Genomic DNA, 16,626 nt, shown 5'->3' with positions numbered 1-16,626 from the left:
GTACGTACGAGATATAACTCATAAGTACGGCATACAAGTCGTACGTACGATATAGAAGCCGTACGTACGACATAGGACCCGTACGTGCAACATATAAGTCCTACGTACGACATAGCTCAAGGTGGAGAGATTTTTTTCGCCATGTCCCTAATACAACTTCGTAGAACTGTTTCACTTTCACAGCGTATATTCAAGCAAACAATTATGAAATTGCAATCCATGTTATGTACGTGTAAATAGGCTTCGAGACGTGGGCGCAAGTGAAAAATACAATGAACAATAAAAAAGATAAAGAATAAAAAAGTAAATGAAACTAAAATGTTAGAAAGTTTCGAAAACGGGGGAGGGGGACTCTTCCCATTCTAGTCAAAGGACTATGGCAGCCACTGGAACTTGGAAATAGTTTGACTAGACCCTGTCCCAATAATGAACAAATTATGGATCGGTAGCTTGCTCGCAATTGATAAAGGTAAAGGAACCTTTGTTTGAATTTTGAACATTAAAAATGTGTGCTAGTGAGGTCATTGGTAGTGTGGCCATCTTACGCGTCATGCACGCCGTGGTTGTTCATTATGGCATGGTAATAGACTTATTCAGTTTCTCTCGAAACGTTTGTGATCACGTCTTTTGGCATAAATTCACAGTCACCGATTGTTCACGTGTATGAGCAATACCAACTTTGTGTTCCACTTGTGAAGAAGAAAAAAACAAAAATATTTCTTTGGCATATGTTTACTTGTTACATTATAGGGCATTTTGTAGGCTAATTTACTCATTACATTCGGTGCTCGAAGGACGTATGGTAACTAGGCCTATGTAGGGAACTGTAGCCAGTCTATAAAATAGTCGGAATCCTTTGGCTTGGACGTACATGTACACAGTTCGCCGCGGGAAGTGCATAAATTAATGCTCATGTATGACACACAAATGTTAAAGGTCAACCTAATAACGTTCACCGCAAAGTCTCTTGTTGGGGTGCCGTCTCTTGCGTCTTACATGTATACATGATTCTTCAATGGAAAATGTGGTCCAACCAGACGTTCACACATGAATATGTCGTACCATGGCGCCTCGAGTTTTCCGCGTAGGTCTACCGCATTATCAACTACGGTGCCCTGGAGTGCTTTCCTGATTAATTTTACAATACGATGATCTTTCAGGAAAGAATATCTCCGATGTTGAGAAGTCTTTTTACTGTTTCGCTGCCAACCCGAAGGTTTGATGTCAACAACATGAGATGAATATCCACGGTGCGACGACACACTGAAGGATTTATAACGCTTGACATTCTGATGAACAGAATGTTGACATCATGAGTTAATTGATTACAGTATGACAAAATCCCGAGAATAGGATCGATATCCCGATGAAATTATTTTTTCACTTTCAAGAGATCACTATTCTGTTACATTTTTTTCGATACTGTAGGGTTATTCTTACGTTCTTCGTTCATTTTCTACCTGTCTTTTCCACCTCATATGTGGGGGGGGGGCGTGTCGTCATGTGGTAGGATGGCTCTGTAGAGGTGCTGGCCACCTGTTCCATCTTGCCATCCACTGGCTTTTTAAGCGTATTCTTTTTTATGGCCGTCATCTGTTTGTTGTTGTGCCATGTCAATTGTTTTATGTATATGTTTTTAATGTATATATTTTTTTCGGTTTAATAGGCAGTGGCAAAGTGTAATAAAATAAAAACATATAAAAATTATTTTGAACATGCTAAATCACAGGACATTATTCGAAATGGAGCTTAAATGACGGCTCAGCTGTCTGGTAAGGGTTTTGACCTTCAAAAATGAGAATTGTGCTACACGTATTGACCTATGATTGATCCAAGGACACTGACAAAATCATTCACAGACACATTATCATTGTTAACTTATTCAAGTGCACAGGGTATCTATTTTTATCCTTTGTTGGACAACAACGTTGCAAGTATATACTATACAAGTACATTGTACATTTATAATTATACAATTACAGCTCTGTTTAATAACGTTTGTTAGCAAGGTCTTTCAGGGACGCGTTAAGACTTGGGTTGCAGAATAGCAAATAAAGCACCGCAGAAAAACGGGCGTAGGCTAAATATCTTAACTTTGAAAACAAAAACCCGAAAAAATACTACTCAGTATTGAATATATTCAAGAAGCACATCAAGTGAAACTTGTGCTGACTATTTGTAACTTTTAATCAGTTTTTTGGGAGGTGGGTGACACTTTTTAAGCAAATTACTGTTCCTTTGCTGCAAGTGCAAGAGCTATTTATAGAGAGAGTTGAGCGACATAAGTGTCTCAAATTGTTGGAACCAAAATGGTAGATTATGCGTCAGTGCACATGGACGATTAGCGCACAATAGCTGCATGTCGTACTGCCCACGTAGTAAACAGCCATTTTGCTGTAAAAATCTGGAGTTGGCCCAACAGTCTCTATATACAGCTCCGTTAAGTGCGAAAGGAAACCGGCCTCATGCGACTAAACATGAAGAGGAGGCACCGTAGCGCTGTCCAGCACATTCTGGGGTGTTCATCAGGGATTTCTGAATGCTGTGTCATTTTCACTGCAGGAGTCAGACACTATATTGGCCAAATCGATGGTCGGGTGGAGTGATTCGACAGGCATGGGAAATTAGGACGGCCTTGCGGAAGTCGTCAGGCACGCTCAACGCCAACCCCAACCTATTGCAGAAAGCTAAGCACTTTTTAGTCATGTGACAGGCTGAGGTGAGTGCAGATATACTCAAAAAGAAGTGGCGTAAATGGGGGGGGGGTCTTTACACCCGCCCCGCTCAGAAATTAGAGAAGAAAAAACCTCGTTGTATCCGGTTTCGTCATTGTTTTAACTTGAATCGAACCCATTGGATGTTCCCTTCATACAGAAATAAAGGGCCTCCTAAGTGCCCCCTGCAAAATGTACTCTAGTTACGCCACTGTCAAACAGACTGAATTTATTTTGCATCTTTACCTGCAAGTGATACAAGTGCACTACTTGTACATGCATGCGATCTCCGTGAAAATTTCCGTGTAAATACAGCAGACTTATTTGACTTAAAGCATAAATTTGTGACATATAAGGTGCAGTCTGGACCAGTAAACGAAACAAGAGGAACAGTGTCACATTGAGAGCCTGACTAGCCTCACACTCTACACCTCATAATAGAGCGTGAACATTGACCCCTGGTGGCGCGCTTCCGGAACGATTGGAAAGGAAAAATAACGTGCAAAGATTTTAGAATTTGTAATATTTTTTCGTTCAGTTACTTCTTAAAAATCCAACTCGGAAAAGGGGCTTTGAAAAATATTTGCTAGTATATCAATTTATACAAACTGAAAAATCACCTGACCTAAAAAAGAAATATCCTGCCAAAACTGACTCAACACTCCCGAAAATCTGAAATACATGAAGAATATTTCAATAACGCAGTCTCGTACCCAGATTGACATATACGGTATGAAATTTTATAGTAGTCCGTCGGTAAAAGCCGAAATAAAAAAAAAACAGATTAAAATATTTTACACAGTCCTATGATTTATAAGTCATAAACTTAAAGCAACAATACTTCAGTTACGAAAGATTCTGATCTTTTATCTAACCGTTGCTAACAACTGCGTGGTGCCAACTCAACGGAATCCAGAACCCATCGATTGCAGGTAGGTAAATCTTTGCAACTTTGTACAGTCTCGTTTTCACGTAAGCACAGGCAGAAAGGCTTTCAAGAAAGCACAGCGAATGAAAACAAACGTGCATGAACATGGAGACCTAGGTACGATATCGCCGAAAGTGAAAGGTCTTTAAGAAAATTCGGTTTTTACCTATCTCCATGTGACTTTTCCTAAATATTACTTGAGGAAGACAAAAGTAAAATTCCAACATGAGTGTTTCATGGGGTGGTTCCACTTAGGAATTATTCTTCCAAAAATTACCGAACGTGATAGGACGGCCCAATGTAAAATCCCTACAGGAGGACCGCGCGAAGGTTCCGGAAGCTCGCTGCGTGACCTTTTACTTTCAGGCTCTATTGTCAACAAAAAGTGAGGGTATGGTGAGAACGGAGTAAACACCAGTGGGATGGGACGTTCATAATAATATTCACCCCACCAAAAGTCATTAAGTCATGGCTTGTCTCTCAACAAACTCTTCTGAAAAAGACCGCGCATTCCTTACGAAAATGACGATTGGCTACACCATAGATAAGCGGGTTAACGATGCTGTTGAAGGGGACTGATATGGCCACACTGAACAGCTTAGCGAGTACACCCTCTCCAAGTGTCCCTCCGTTAAGCGCAAACAAATCCGCAGCGATGAAGATCCAGTAGGGTAGCCAGGCTAACAAGAACACCACGCCAGTTATGAACAGCATTCGGGTTACCCTTCTCTGCATGAAATCCCTCATTAAGGGCGGGTTAGTTTGGTGAGGCTTCCCTAGCCGAATGTGCATTTGTACTTCTCTCCTGTAGGCCCATCTTTGCTCTTGGGTATCGACGCCGGCGGACGGGGGATTTTGTAAAGGCAATTCCTTTGGAGTTGATTTTTCAACTGCTGATTTGTGCGCATTGAATGTCTGATGGGACTTTGAGGATGACGATTTGAGCGTAGTAAACATGGTTGATGGTTTTGATGCATGCGGTGTTGGTGTTGATGATTCCTTGTACGTTGACGCAAATTCAGTTTTTATCGCAGAAGCGTCAGTCTTATCTGGTTGCATGTTGAGTTTGTAGCTAATAGTGGGTATGACTGGATTTTTGGGGGGCAGAAATTCAGCACGAATTTTAGCTCGCCTTCGAGTGGTCGCATACACATTTCCATAGCAAACGATCGTCAAGAACAGAACAATCAAATACTCAGTTATATGAATACTGTGGGAGGTTTTCCTCCAGTTCGGAGATTGAAGGATCGTGCCGATGAAGTTGGGCATCTCCAGAAAAACAGAGGTAGCAAAGGATCCCAACAAAGCAATTTTGGCCCGTCGTCTGTTGAAGAGCCTCCGGTGTGGCCTACACACGCTGTCGTAGCGGTCAAACGCAATGATTCCAGTTAAAACGCCGGACATCCCCAAAGCGAATCTCCCAGGCACTGCAAAAACCTCCGTGATAAGTGGAGATTCTCTATCAAGAGCCATGTATGAGAACTTGAAGATATTCCGGATCCGACATAAGCAAACCGTCAAGTCGACACCAGCAAGACCCATAATGAGAATTTGGGTACTGTTCTTACGCATTTTGCTTTTGTAAACCAGAAGGATTAAGGAATTACCCAAAAAACCAGATATAAGGATGAAAGTATTGAGAAACACTCTACAGATGGCCAATTCTTTACTGATATTGTTAATATCAGGCAAAGGAGGCAGATCAGAGTCAGATGAAGCTTCAGTGCTTGCCATTGCTGGAGCTTATGAGTGCAATTGCACTTACGAGCCAAGCTTCTTACTTTACCACCATCTCCGAAAATGTTGTCTTATACATGCATACGGGTTGAACTACTCGTCCAATCAGCTCAGCTCATTGGCCAATCAAATTTACTTAAAACGGATGTTCCAACCAAATGCAGGTATTTTGCTAACGTTGACCGTTCGGAAATAAACAAATTCTGATTGGTTGAGGGTCCCGTGATTCCCTGCATGATTCTGCGTAGTTTGCTGTCACCAAGCACAATGAAAAAATACTTTTAATTTTGTGGCCGCAAAAGTCATATTGGTTATAGAAACCTTTGATGGGTACGGCATAGAAAGGTTAGGTAGTCCTTCCGCAACAACGACTGTTTAACGACGGCAACCATGCTGGGGCAAGTCTTTCCTGCATCAAATTCCAACCGTTATTGCATAAGTTATTTCAGTGTATGTATAAAGGCTTTGTTTTGTATCCAGCCCTGCAGTATTTTGCATTGAACACCTACGTGCCTGGCAAGACGTTCATCTAGTTGACGTGACCAACGAGAGATGTGAACATACATAGCGCACTAAGAGAAGAAAAATGCTGAAAGTTCAATCATGGAGTTAATGGACATAAGTCACAGCCGTTTGGCTTGTCTTTGTTTACAAACAGTCATTATCATTTTGGTTAGACAGCTACACTTTGTAGACAGTTGCATCTAGGTTGGCACCAGTTCTAGTGTCAAATAGCTAAGTAATATTTTGAGCTTTCCATGTGGCTTAATTATTCAGCCTTTTAAATAATTATGACAATAATGTTACATAATTATACGCGTTTCAAAATCAGCAATGAAGCAAGCATAGCCGTATTGTGTAGACTTTTGCTTAAATGTTGATTTTACTTTCGATAGTTTTGTTATAGCCTCATGTTAAGCTATGTACACCTGACGAATTGGACCCTTGTATTTGAAGTGCCTCCTTCACAATGCCCTGTTTACATTCGATACTCAAGTGAGATGGAGTGTTTTATTTTGTTCGTACCAATATGCTCACCTGCTTTCCCGCTCACGTCGAAGAAATTACACCGCATACTGCAGGGGACGACCTTAATAAGTTAATGGTGCCTGTAATAACTAATGCGTGCAGGCACTTCGCGAACACGTGATGAGCAAAGTTGAGGAAAGATTAAGTTTTACAGAGATATATTAAGCTCTTGAACGAAAGAAGCGTTTGCGAATTTTATATGTATGTTTTGCTAAAGATCAGTGGCCAACGAGCGTTGTGCAACATTTACATCAGCTTATATATACAGGTGTGTACTTCTAGCTTTTGTACAGACGTTGCCTGAGAGCTCTCCTGCAAGCAGATGTTATGGGCAACAGCCGTGAGCTATGCTTGAAAGGGCTAATTCATGTGCAAGTAGTTCCAAGTGCGTGGGCCTACTGTATATTCCCATAGCCAGTTGAGGAATCACATTTTCCATTGTTCCAGTTTGTATTCTCTGTGCAATTAGGCATCGTTTCAAAGAAAGGTAAGGACCGTTCGATTGGAATGTTTGTGAATAGGATCTTGCAGGCATTCATTAGCGAAATACAATAGAGCAGTAGCCCTACTTGTTCCTGAAATTAGCTCATTTTGTCCTAGAACAGAAGACTGAAAAACAGACTTTTCGAAATTCTGACAGTGATTAACAAAAATGTGCATGTTTGATCTTGGGACGCTATTGGGACGAAGGCGTAGATATCACTGATAATTATGTTTTTAAATCCCGTATCGTTTACTGTCTATATACGTATTAATCTACATGCCAACCTGTCCTAATGACACCAGTCATATCACGTCAAATTCGTAGAGACTTTTATCATTATCTTGATTAATTACCCAAGGTTACACTCGAGGTTAACGTGCCAGAGTTGAAGTAGGTAGAAATACATTGTCCTATGCTAGTGTGTTCATATTTAGAATTTTGAAAAGAAGCTACAAAAGGTCCTAAGGGCATTTTTGTAGCTTTGGAGGGAATGTTTTGAATCGGCGAAATTTATTAGTATAAGATGTTAATAGGTTGAATCACCTGGATTTTCAGTCTTGCAACTTGCACTGAGATTATTACCAGCTATTTTACCTTGTAAGCAGTTCAAAAAGTGAGAAGGATCAAACTCACCAGAATTTTACGTATAAAGCAATCTCAATTCCTCTAATTACGCCAAAATTATCTTGTATACCTCTAACACCTGTACACACCTCTGCAGTTTCTTAATCTTGTTAGGTAGAAAAGCTAATTGTCTTCCGCTAATGGGTAAGACAAGAGTTGAAGAAAACTTCATCTTTCCAGGGAGCAGGTGTCTTCAATTCGTTGATTTGTCATTTCATATCCTGTTAGTGACTTACATAATATGCTGTTTGATGGGTGTTGCTGTTAAACCAGATTCTTTTTGAAATCAGAGATGATTTGGCTGAGTCCTCTGCTTACTAAGGCTGAATGCAATTATTTTGTCAGCTTTGTGGTAGGCCTAATGAGAAATACTATTAGCTTCAGTGACGTATCCAGCGGGGAAGGCACACCACCTGGAGACATGTGGTTATGTATTTGTTAAATAATAAGGGTCCACACTTACAGAAACGGATAAGAAATGGACAGTCGTTTTCAGAAAAATCCTGTCACACCTGGGCTGAAAACCTAATGCGCCACTGATGAGCTCCGGTAGATGGGTCAGAAGAGGGAATGTGGAGGCTCGTTAGTATAGTATCCTGCTGGTTGGAGCTATCTTTGTGTAGGATCACCCCACTGTCATAAGGCTCTACGCGACATGAACATGATGATGCAGGAAGGGAGATTCACACAGACTTCTCTCGTTTTTGTTTTGTTGTGTTTTTATTAGTTTTGTTTTGTTTTCCATGTTTGTTTGCTGTTGATCTAACAGTGACTTATCTGATCCATTTATCCCAGTTGTGGGGTGTGTTATGCGTGGCCTTCGAGATTTTTCATTGTTAAAGTCTGATCTATTAGACAGTGTAAATTCACCTTGGATTTTTGAATACTTTGAGATTTATACAAGTTTTTAGAAGTCAGATTGTTACTGAAACCGATTTACGATTCACTTTGTTGAGATTTCCATTTATGTATCTTTACCACTCCTCCCCACTTTTGCAGAATTGATTGGACTAAGTTTAAGAATACGAAAAATAGCCAGTATCTACGACTGGAACTCTCTCTGCCACACTTTACTTAAAGGCTTTTTCATGGCCGAGGAGAAATCACCATGGCAACTGCGCCCTGGCGACCTGGAAGCATTCGTTTCTTCGCACTTACGTCAGACGGACAGTTTCTTAGCTGAACTCCGGGGCGCGCTGCACAACATAGTGGCATACATCCAAACGCAAGCTTCGTTTTCCATATCTAGATATGTCGTGGTGAGTATTTTTATATAGACCCATCTACCAATAGCATCTTTGTTGCATGTGTGCATGTAAACAAAGCATGACGTCATGAGTGTTACCGGCCACGTGCTGCCTATTGATGCATTACGTGGCAGGAATTTCATGGCTGTAGAAAGAAGCTTGGACTTTGAAAAATTTTACTCGTAAAGGACAAAATAAGTAAAAGGTGCTCGAATTAATCTGGGAGAGCGCATTGCCGTAAAGGAAATAAAGTAGAGATGTATGCACTGCAGTGTTCCTCCGATAGTACAACAGTGCCCTCACTTGACAGAAAATTGTTGTTTAAAGCACTTTTCAGTTGGGTTAAAAAGGACCAGTCGAAGAGGATTCTCACATTTAATTTGAGTGAAGTGTTGTACATAAAGTTGGTGTTGTTTATTGACCCACAGGGCGGCGATCTTGCCGGAGGTACTACTGCCCTCAACGAGGACGCGGAGTTTCACCTTTTCCTTTTCCTCTCTGACTTTCGTAGCATTGACGATTACCAGAGGCGTCTAGAGGGCGTCTTGACCGAGACACGCGACCTGTTAAGCTCTGAAGGCGTGCTGCACGTGGTAATGCTCATCGAGCCAAACTGCGTGTCAGATGCAGACGGGATGCAGGTGATACAAGTCAGGGTCATGGCAGGGGAGGAGTGGCTGGAAGGGACCATTGTCCCCGCTGTTGATTTAATTGGATCAAGTCCAAAAAAATGTAAGCTTACAGAAATTTCTGAGTTGATTACATCTTAGTTTTTGAATTGCTTATAATTTTGTACTTCACCGAATGTCGCACGACAGCATATCTGGGATATGCTCGCATAGTCCTCGTTTGCTATTATATTTTTGGGTTTTTTTTTGCACCTCAGTTGTCCTTTTTTCCTTCTTTTTTGGCACAGGAAGTGGTACTCTGAAATTCCTGAATTATTGCCAATTTATGTGTTTTTTTCTTTTCTTTCACGTGTTACTTCCATTTACAGCAAACAAAGAAACCATGTACCGCCAGTTTGTGTTAGATGAGGACAAGTCCCCTTACCAACCAACCCTGAGCGATCTAAGATTGAGCCTGATTCAAAGCCTACCGGCTCCCGTGAAAGACACCATCTTATTGGTCAAACACTGGCGGAAGTATCGCCTTCGTCTCCGCAGTGACAAACCAGAAACGCGGTTCTATGAGCTGTTAGTGATCCACTGCTGGGAAATCGCGGGAAAGCCCAAGACGTTTGACCTCACTGTGGCCCTCAAGTGTATCTTAAGTTGCCTGAGCGAATGGAAAAACATCAGCATTATGTGGGAGGACAGCAGTAGCTTAGCATACCAAAGAAAGATAGCAGAGGCAAAACAGCGGGAAATTCTTGCAAGGTAAACAAAAAATATCATATAATAATCAACCCATTATTATGGAAATAATTGCCTCTGTCATAATAATGTTTCCTTTATCATGATTCCTATTTGTTTAACGTTGAAGATCACATGATTATGCTGGACCAATCGCACTTGACCCCATTGATCCACGTGTGGAATACTGCACTGACGTCAAGACTCTCATCTGGGACGAGATCTCGCGTACGGCGAGAGAGACGTTGATGGAGCCTCTTTTCAAAGGGTTGTCAGACGACGCCTCGTGGAAGACGAAATGAGCAGAGCCAAGTTCAAACCTATCCACTTCCACAATACTGAGCATCAAAAAAACCAACTTATAACATCCCCCCATGCTGAAATACGGCCACTGAAAATTTCAAAACTAGTAAATTTTTACCAGAATATGGTCCCATTTCCGTGCACTGTTGACCAGATTGCCGGCCCATAATATGGCACATGATGTGTGTACTATGCTCAAATATTAGGCCCCATAGGCTCACTGATCGCAACGACTTTTTGAAGTAGGCAAACCGTTTCAACAATAGAATACACCACAGATATATGAACACATGTATGTGGTATACAGAGCTTAAACAGCTAATTGTGCCATCACTGGCCATCTTCAGCGTATGTGTGTTTTGGAAAGCTCTCTTCCGCTTCAATGACAAGCGCCCTCTCGTTACTCTACGCCCTCCATCGAGGGCACTGCGCTTTAACTTAAAATTATAATAGGCCTATTATTTGCATAATAAAAATCCCTCCCTTTGTTAGACGCGGGTATGCACAGTAAAACAAGAGCTGAAGCCAAACAGACCATACTCATGGTTAAGCCATTTTGATTGTGTTCCCTGAATGTATTATGTTCAATGCAATCTGTCAAAATAATGGTGCAGTACAGACTATCTTGGGCTCCAAGCCTCGCTTTCAATTTTTTAAATTGTTGCTTGAAACATCTAGATCTAATTAATTACAAATTAAAAATTCTTCATCCGCATAAATGACATAAATTTCTACAGTAATAGCGTTTATTTCAGTGCTTTCCTTTTTATTCTCTGGTGCATAAATCAAAGTTATGTGGCCGACTTGTGAATAAGGCCGATTGGTGACGGTTCTGTTAGAAGTAGGCCTACCGGTACTGAAGGGCAAACTCTCAACCTCTTAATGATGAATTTACCCATGTATTTCCGAAATTGTTCATAATGAGTAATATTCTAAAACGAGTTTCCAAACCAGAGAAACTTAGTTTCAAACATCAAAAGCATTATTAGCCGACCCCGCAATAAATAAACAGTTTCCTTTTTAAGAAAAAGAAGTCATAAATTTTCCAACATTTATTTGATGATTCTCGCTACTTCCCCTTTGCCAGAAAATGTACCAGAGACTTAATTTTGGTACGTCTGTCTCTCCTCACGTATGCATGATAAATTGCTGTTTATATCGAGTTTAATATCCGTCAAACCTCATGCAAGCCAAATTAATTCTCCAGCGAAACACATGCGTGAGAACCTGGTATTCGTTTAACCTCACCAAGATATTTAGTGCGCCTGTAAAACAAATCAGGAATTCTATCGGGCAATTTCCCGCCTACTGATTGAGATTTTGTGTGTCTTGTTTACCTTAACGGTACGCCGTCTGATTTTTTTTCCATTTTTAATATACGGGCAAAGAAAAGGCTCCGCCGGCAATTACTCTCATTTCTGGGTCAGTGTAACGTTGATTTCAGGGGTAAGATGGGTAAATTTGCATGCTTTGGAGAACTGAGGGTATTTGCAAGCAAGGGGATCTTAGAGGAAACTGACTGCAGGTTCCCTTCTAGAATTTGATTCTTTTGGAGGCCTGGGGATCAAACTGTGGAATTATGTGATTAATGCGATTACTTGCGTGCATATTCCTATGATGCAGTGGTCAATATTTGCCTTGTTACTACTGCCTTGCGTAACATTTTACCGCACACTAGAAAGAACAGACAGCCCAACGTGTGCGATTCCAAAAAAATAGATTTGATTTCAGTAATTCATGAATTCGATAGGCTGAGGTCATTGAACTCTGGCGATCGATGGACATGTGTCAGTATCAACGCTCATTCAGCGGGTAATTTGAGTCGTATTTTCACTTCTTTTCTGCAGTGAGGTTGTTGCTCCAATATTACGAGATAAGATGTGGAGGGGTCTTCAATCCTGACTGAAATTTTGGGTTTCTTCCTAAGGAGTATATTTTTCTTGTAAGTTCTGACGCTGGTGTATCATTAGAACTAGGAGTATGGGACAGAATCTGAATCAACGAATAAACTGCATGAAAACTGAAGCATTATTCTATTCGCGAGTACATTAACTCCACCCACTCTTGATTTCACCCACTCCTGAAATACTTCAGCGGCGCTTTCAGAACGCCATTTTACGGTGGATTTGCTGTCGCCAAAGTGGCTTACATTAACAAAAATTATGGAAACTGCAACACACAATCTTGACAAAATGTGCTAATGAAGTATCAGTCATTTGGAAATTGTATCCAGTTCCAAAGGTCAGTGTACGGCGTCATCTTTCTACATGAGATGGGATTTATCTTGTCGCCCCCAAATGATAAAGTGTTCAGACTGAAAGTTATGCCCTCCCGCTGGTTTGGTTTCTGATCCCACATCAGCTCTGATGAAAAGATTCATTGACAGGCAGTCGATTACATCGATTAATGAGGGTTGGACCTTGGGGGATTTCCTTCCGATGCGCTGTCAATGGAACAGAAAACAGAAAATGGTGGACCTTGTAGATCAACCACAGTGATGTATCGATCACGTCATGCATATAACGTGCCACTCTACCTAGAGCCCTCGTAAAACTGACGTATTGCTCGTACCGAATTCAAGCCTAGAGTATAGTGACTTTAGCAAGCAATTCTTTGCTTGTTAATATCGAAAAGGAAAGCATAAGAGAAATTGTAACCTCTTTGTAAGGGCCATCTCTCAAACGCAATTATCGTATTCATGCATTTATTATTCTAGGTCATAATTAATAGCCAGTGTTTCTTAGATTAACTCTCTGAGAATGGTATACCAAGAATATATATACGGCAATTCAAACCTCTCGTCTTTTGTTTCTGCGTGGTAAACTGTTTAGGATGCCTTATAGTCTTCGTTGTTAGAAACTCTACTAATGACCTGTTAGATAAGCATCTTAAATAAGTCACTGTACATGTAAGCTGATTCTATAAGCACAAGTCCTGAATCCGATAGAAATTTGGTAATACCTTTAATTAGTTCGTGCCTGCTGGTTTGTGTGTTGTTCCCTGCATATGCCGACGAGTCTATTGGAGAAGGCTTGTAAATCACAAAGTGAATTACGACTTCTTTTCTCTGAGTTTAACTCGCCTTACAAACGAAGGGAATATATGGTGACCTCTTGTAAAAAGGTCAAAGTGATACTCGTTATTTAAGCTTCGTATATAAAATGCATTTCATGGCGATGGGATTCGTTATGGTACCGAATGTTTATGGGCAGGAATGTGATGAACATCAGATGGAATTTCCTGGAAATGTCTTCTATTGCATCTCTTTAGCTTATGGGCTGAACGCACAATAATTATTGATGAAGAAAATAATCCTTAGTTATTTGCAAATGAAGTGTTCTGTGTCATAACCCGCCGGATCAACCATAAACTACTCCACAGTTGGAACAATACAATACTGCGAACCAACTGGAGTAATTGGTGTAAATACTTGGATCAATCATCACTTTACTTACTAAGACTTTCCACGATGTGGAGGACTTCAGTGAAGTAATGAGTTATTCGAAATTATTAGCACTGAACCCGGACGGTGAAAGATGATCTCTGAATTTCGTCAGTTTTGTATCCTCGTTCGATCCCGGAGGGCGTTTTAAGGCAAAGCCCTGAACTGCGCGTCGCGTAAACTTAATGTTAGGGTAAATGTTTTTGTCTAGCTTTACTTACAACATTAACAGACGAGCGTTGATGGATATACAGATCATACATGTTGTCTCAGGTGTATCGAAGTGGTGCTTTAGGGCACCCAGCTTAGTCCCTGGGAGGTATAATAATACACCGGAAATCATTGCGTGGCATGTGAAACTCTCTTTTTGATCAGGACAAACTTTCCACGGAAGTGTCTTCATTTTGGGTTTGTCTTTCGCACCCCAGTTGGCACTTCGGATGGATAATGATTCCAGTGATAACCAGTGTCAGTTTATGTTTAGCTTGTCAAACTGAGTGGATAAAATATATGCCTAGTTAACAAGCTAAACTGATTAGGCCTTACTATTCAAGAATGGATTTGCGCCGAGGAGATGTAAATTAATTTTGTTTTTTGCCCTGCTCTGTGCTCAGTGTGTGCCCCCAAAGGCTTGTGAAAAAAAAAACACAAGCGTACTCGGGTGGGACTTGAACCCTCCTCCTACTACTAGTGCAGACTCTTAACCACTGGACTACCAAGCTTGCCGGTGTGGGCTTGCTGGCAGTGTTAAATATACGTCGGGCAGGGCAAAAATTCCAAAATTAATAGACCTTGTCGTAAATGCAATAACGGAAGGAAGGCGGAACTATTAGGGAAAGGTTCCCTGAAAATCTGAACCCCTGTATGGAATTCAGCCCCATTATGTGTGTAACTACTATATATAATTCATCACAACTTCTATGTGAAACTAGCCCAGAACCATGACAATCGAAAAACTTGTTTAGCGTGTTATTATTAAGTCGAGCGCCCTCTATTGCATGAGTGGCGCTGATAGGTGGAGAACTCTATCCTGCGCCGTCAGCCGATCGTGACAACATCGTATTCCCAGTTTGTTCATTTGGTGCTCATACGGTGTCAAATCGAGTGCTGCCGCGGTAGTCACATCATGGTCGAAGGATACGAACGTTACCTCATTATGCGTTTACTTGATGTTGAAGTGCAGTGATTTTGATTTTTTCTATCATGTGAAATCGTCTTGTTTTTTCACAATCTTAAAAATAACCACAGACGAATAAAAAACAAACACATTTTAATTCAACAAGTACGCACAGGTACACCAGTGCCGCATTCATCCTCAAAACTTTCCAAATTTTTTTTTTAACGATGTAAGTTATTCTTGCCAGCTCCCTCTGCTACCAGCTTCGTCACTGACCGAACTAGTAGCCAACAGGTCCTGGTCTAGACAGGCTGGCGGCCACACACAGTGATACACGCCACGCCAATTATGACGACTGTTATGATGATACACAGAAATAATTTATGTTATAAACAGCTAAATGGACTGGCCACTCAGATGGCAATTGGGGCCCCTAGTGAGCCCCCTTCACTGTCAATTGACCGCCACTCACGGAAAAGAAACTCATTTTTTATATATAAATATAGGCCGTTGAGACATTGGCTCACTTTATGAGCTTGATGTGCATGAGTTTTGGATAGTAGCTTTGGATGCGAGCATAGTTTTATCTGCATGAGTTTGGAACAAATGGGGCTGACACCTGCTACAGAACAGCTTTAAATATAAATATCATATATGCCAGTGTGATTAATGGGGCGACCTGTCGACTCCTTTGTGTTGTTGAATTGGTATGGGCTTTTTGCATGCAGTCGCCACTTTGACAGGATTATACTTACAGAACAACGACTTCTGTGTCACAGGATTATAGTGAAGCTATGAGGCGAAAGTGCATTACGTGGACTAACTGCCAGTGCAGCCTCTTTTTCAACGTAACCATGCGAAGCGCCCTCATTGATGCTGCGACGCTCCTTCAAAACAGTTCACTTTGGCACTCTGAACGCTGGTGCAATGTGTTTCACATGTGGACTGATCTTTAGTGGTTTAGCCTTCTCACCTTCGAGACAAAGCACTAATGGGTTTGGTAATTAGATTTGTACTGCTTTAAACTTGAAGTGGGTGTAGGTGCAAACAGGCTTTTAGCCGGGGGGGGGGTTCCGTAGTAGTACGCCACTGGATTTACCGTGATGGTTCTGATTTCCTGTTCCTGGGTTGTCGTATCTGTATACTGTTTAGTTAGGTCGATGACATCTGCCATATCAGACATCGAACCAGACATGTTAAAAAGCAAATAATAAAACCTCTAAACTTAGTGAACCACCGCAAACGGGTTTTCCGATTCCTGTGGATATTACTTGATAATCACCAATCATTGAACATTTGTTTCCTCGACTTTTTGTGTTATAATTGTTTGTCTGGCCGCTGGGTGATCTTACATCTTTCTAGTTCTACATGCTATCGATAAAAATCGAATCGAGGCTACGTGCTGGACACAAACCTGAAGTTGAAGCTGGTATACTCAAAGAAGTATCGCCGGTGATTTATGGCTTTTAATTTGTCAACCATCATATCGCATGTATCTTGCTATGAAGCTAAATTCTGATAAAAAGTATTTTTGGCGATACTTCAGCAAAGTTTAATCTCTGATTTTCTTGGAAATGTTTAACCCAGGAACCGTTGGTTGTTGTTGTTTTGTTTTGTTTTGCTTTTTTCCTTTTAGAGCTACAAAC

General features: G+C 41.0%; 2 protein-coding genes across 5 annotated transcripts; one reads left to right on the top strand and one right to left on the bottom strand.

Moving 5' to 3' along the window:
- The first annotated feature begins 1,926 nt into the window (after positions 1 to 1,926).
- LOC110976512 (2'-5'-oligoadenylate synthase 3-like) lies at positions 1,927 to 13,278 on the top strand. Of its 4 annotated transcripts, none has more exons than XM_087129669.1 (5): positions 1,927 to 2,719; positions 8,597 to 8,775; positions 9,192 to 9,495; positions 9,761 to 10,142; positions 10,249 to 13,278. In XM_087129669.1, exons 2-5 carry the CDS (start codon positions 8,605 to 8,607, stop codon positions 10,418 to 10,420), a joined length of 1,029 nt encoding a protein of 342 aa, XP_086985795.1. In that variant the 5' UTR covers positions 1,927 to 2,719; positions 8,597 to 8,604; the 3' UTR covers positions 10,421 to 13,278. The 4 variants fall into 4 exon arrangements, with proteins under 4 accessions (XP_086985795.1, XP_086985794.1, XP_086985796.1 ...); XM_087129668.1 differs by having other exon boundaries at positions 1,930 to 2,719; positions 8,516 to 8,775; XM_087129670.1 differs by lacking the exon at positions 1,927 to 2,719 and adding an exon at positions 5,616 to 6,895.
- On the bottom strand, positions 4,080 to 5,616 carry LOC110976443 (uncharacterized). Its single transcript, XM_087129962.1, has one exon. It carries the CDS (start codon positions 5,374 to 5,376, stop codon positions 4,123 to 4,125), a length of 1,254 nt encoding a protein of 417 aa, XP_086986088.1. The 5' UTR covers positions 5,377 to 5,616; the 3' UTR covers positions 4,080 to 4,122.
- Positions 13,279 to 16,626: the final 3,348 nt, after the last annotated feature.

The sequence above is a fragment of the Acanthaster planci genome, linkage group LG19, assembly GCF_054643075.1.
Source record: "Acanthaster planci isolate LZ-2023a linkage group LG19, COTS_SCS, whole genome shotgun sequence".
Lineage (NCBI taxonomy): Eukaryota > Metazoa > Echinodermata > Asteroidea > Valvatida > Acanthasteridae > Acanthaster > Acanthaster planci.
This window is presented reverse-complemented; position numbering and strand designations above follow the sequence as displayed.

Bases quoted from the DNA above. Each gene is read 5' to 3' on its own strand.
- LOC110976512 (XM_087129669.1), top strand. From the start codon at position 8,605: ATGGCCGAGGAGAAATCACCATGGCAACTGCGCCCTGGCGACCTGGAA. The intron at 8,776-9,191 runs GTGAGTATTTTT...ATTGACCCACAG, and splicing joins CCATATCTAGATATGTCGTG to GGCGGCGATCTTGCCGGAGG. The intron at 9,496-9,760 runs GTAAGCTTACAG...TTCCATTTACAG, and splicing joins TGGATCAAGTCCAAAAAAAT to CAAACAAAGAAACCATGTAC.
- LOC110976443 (XM_087129962.1), bottom strand. From the start codon at position 5,376: ATGGCAAGCACTGAAGCTTCATCTGACTCTGATCTGCCTCCTTTGCCT.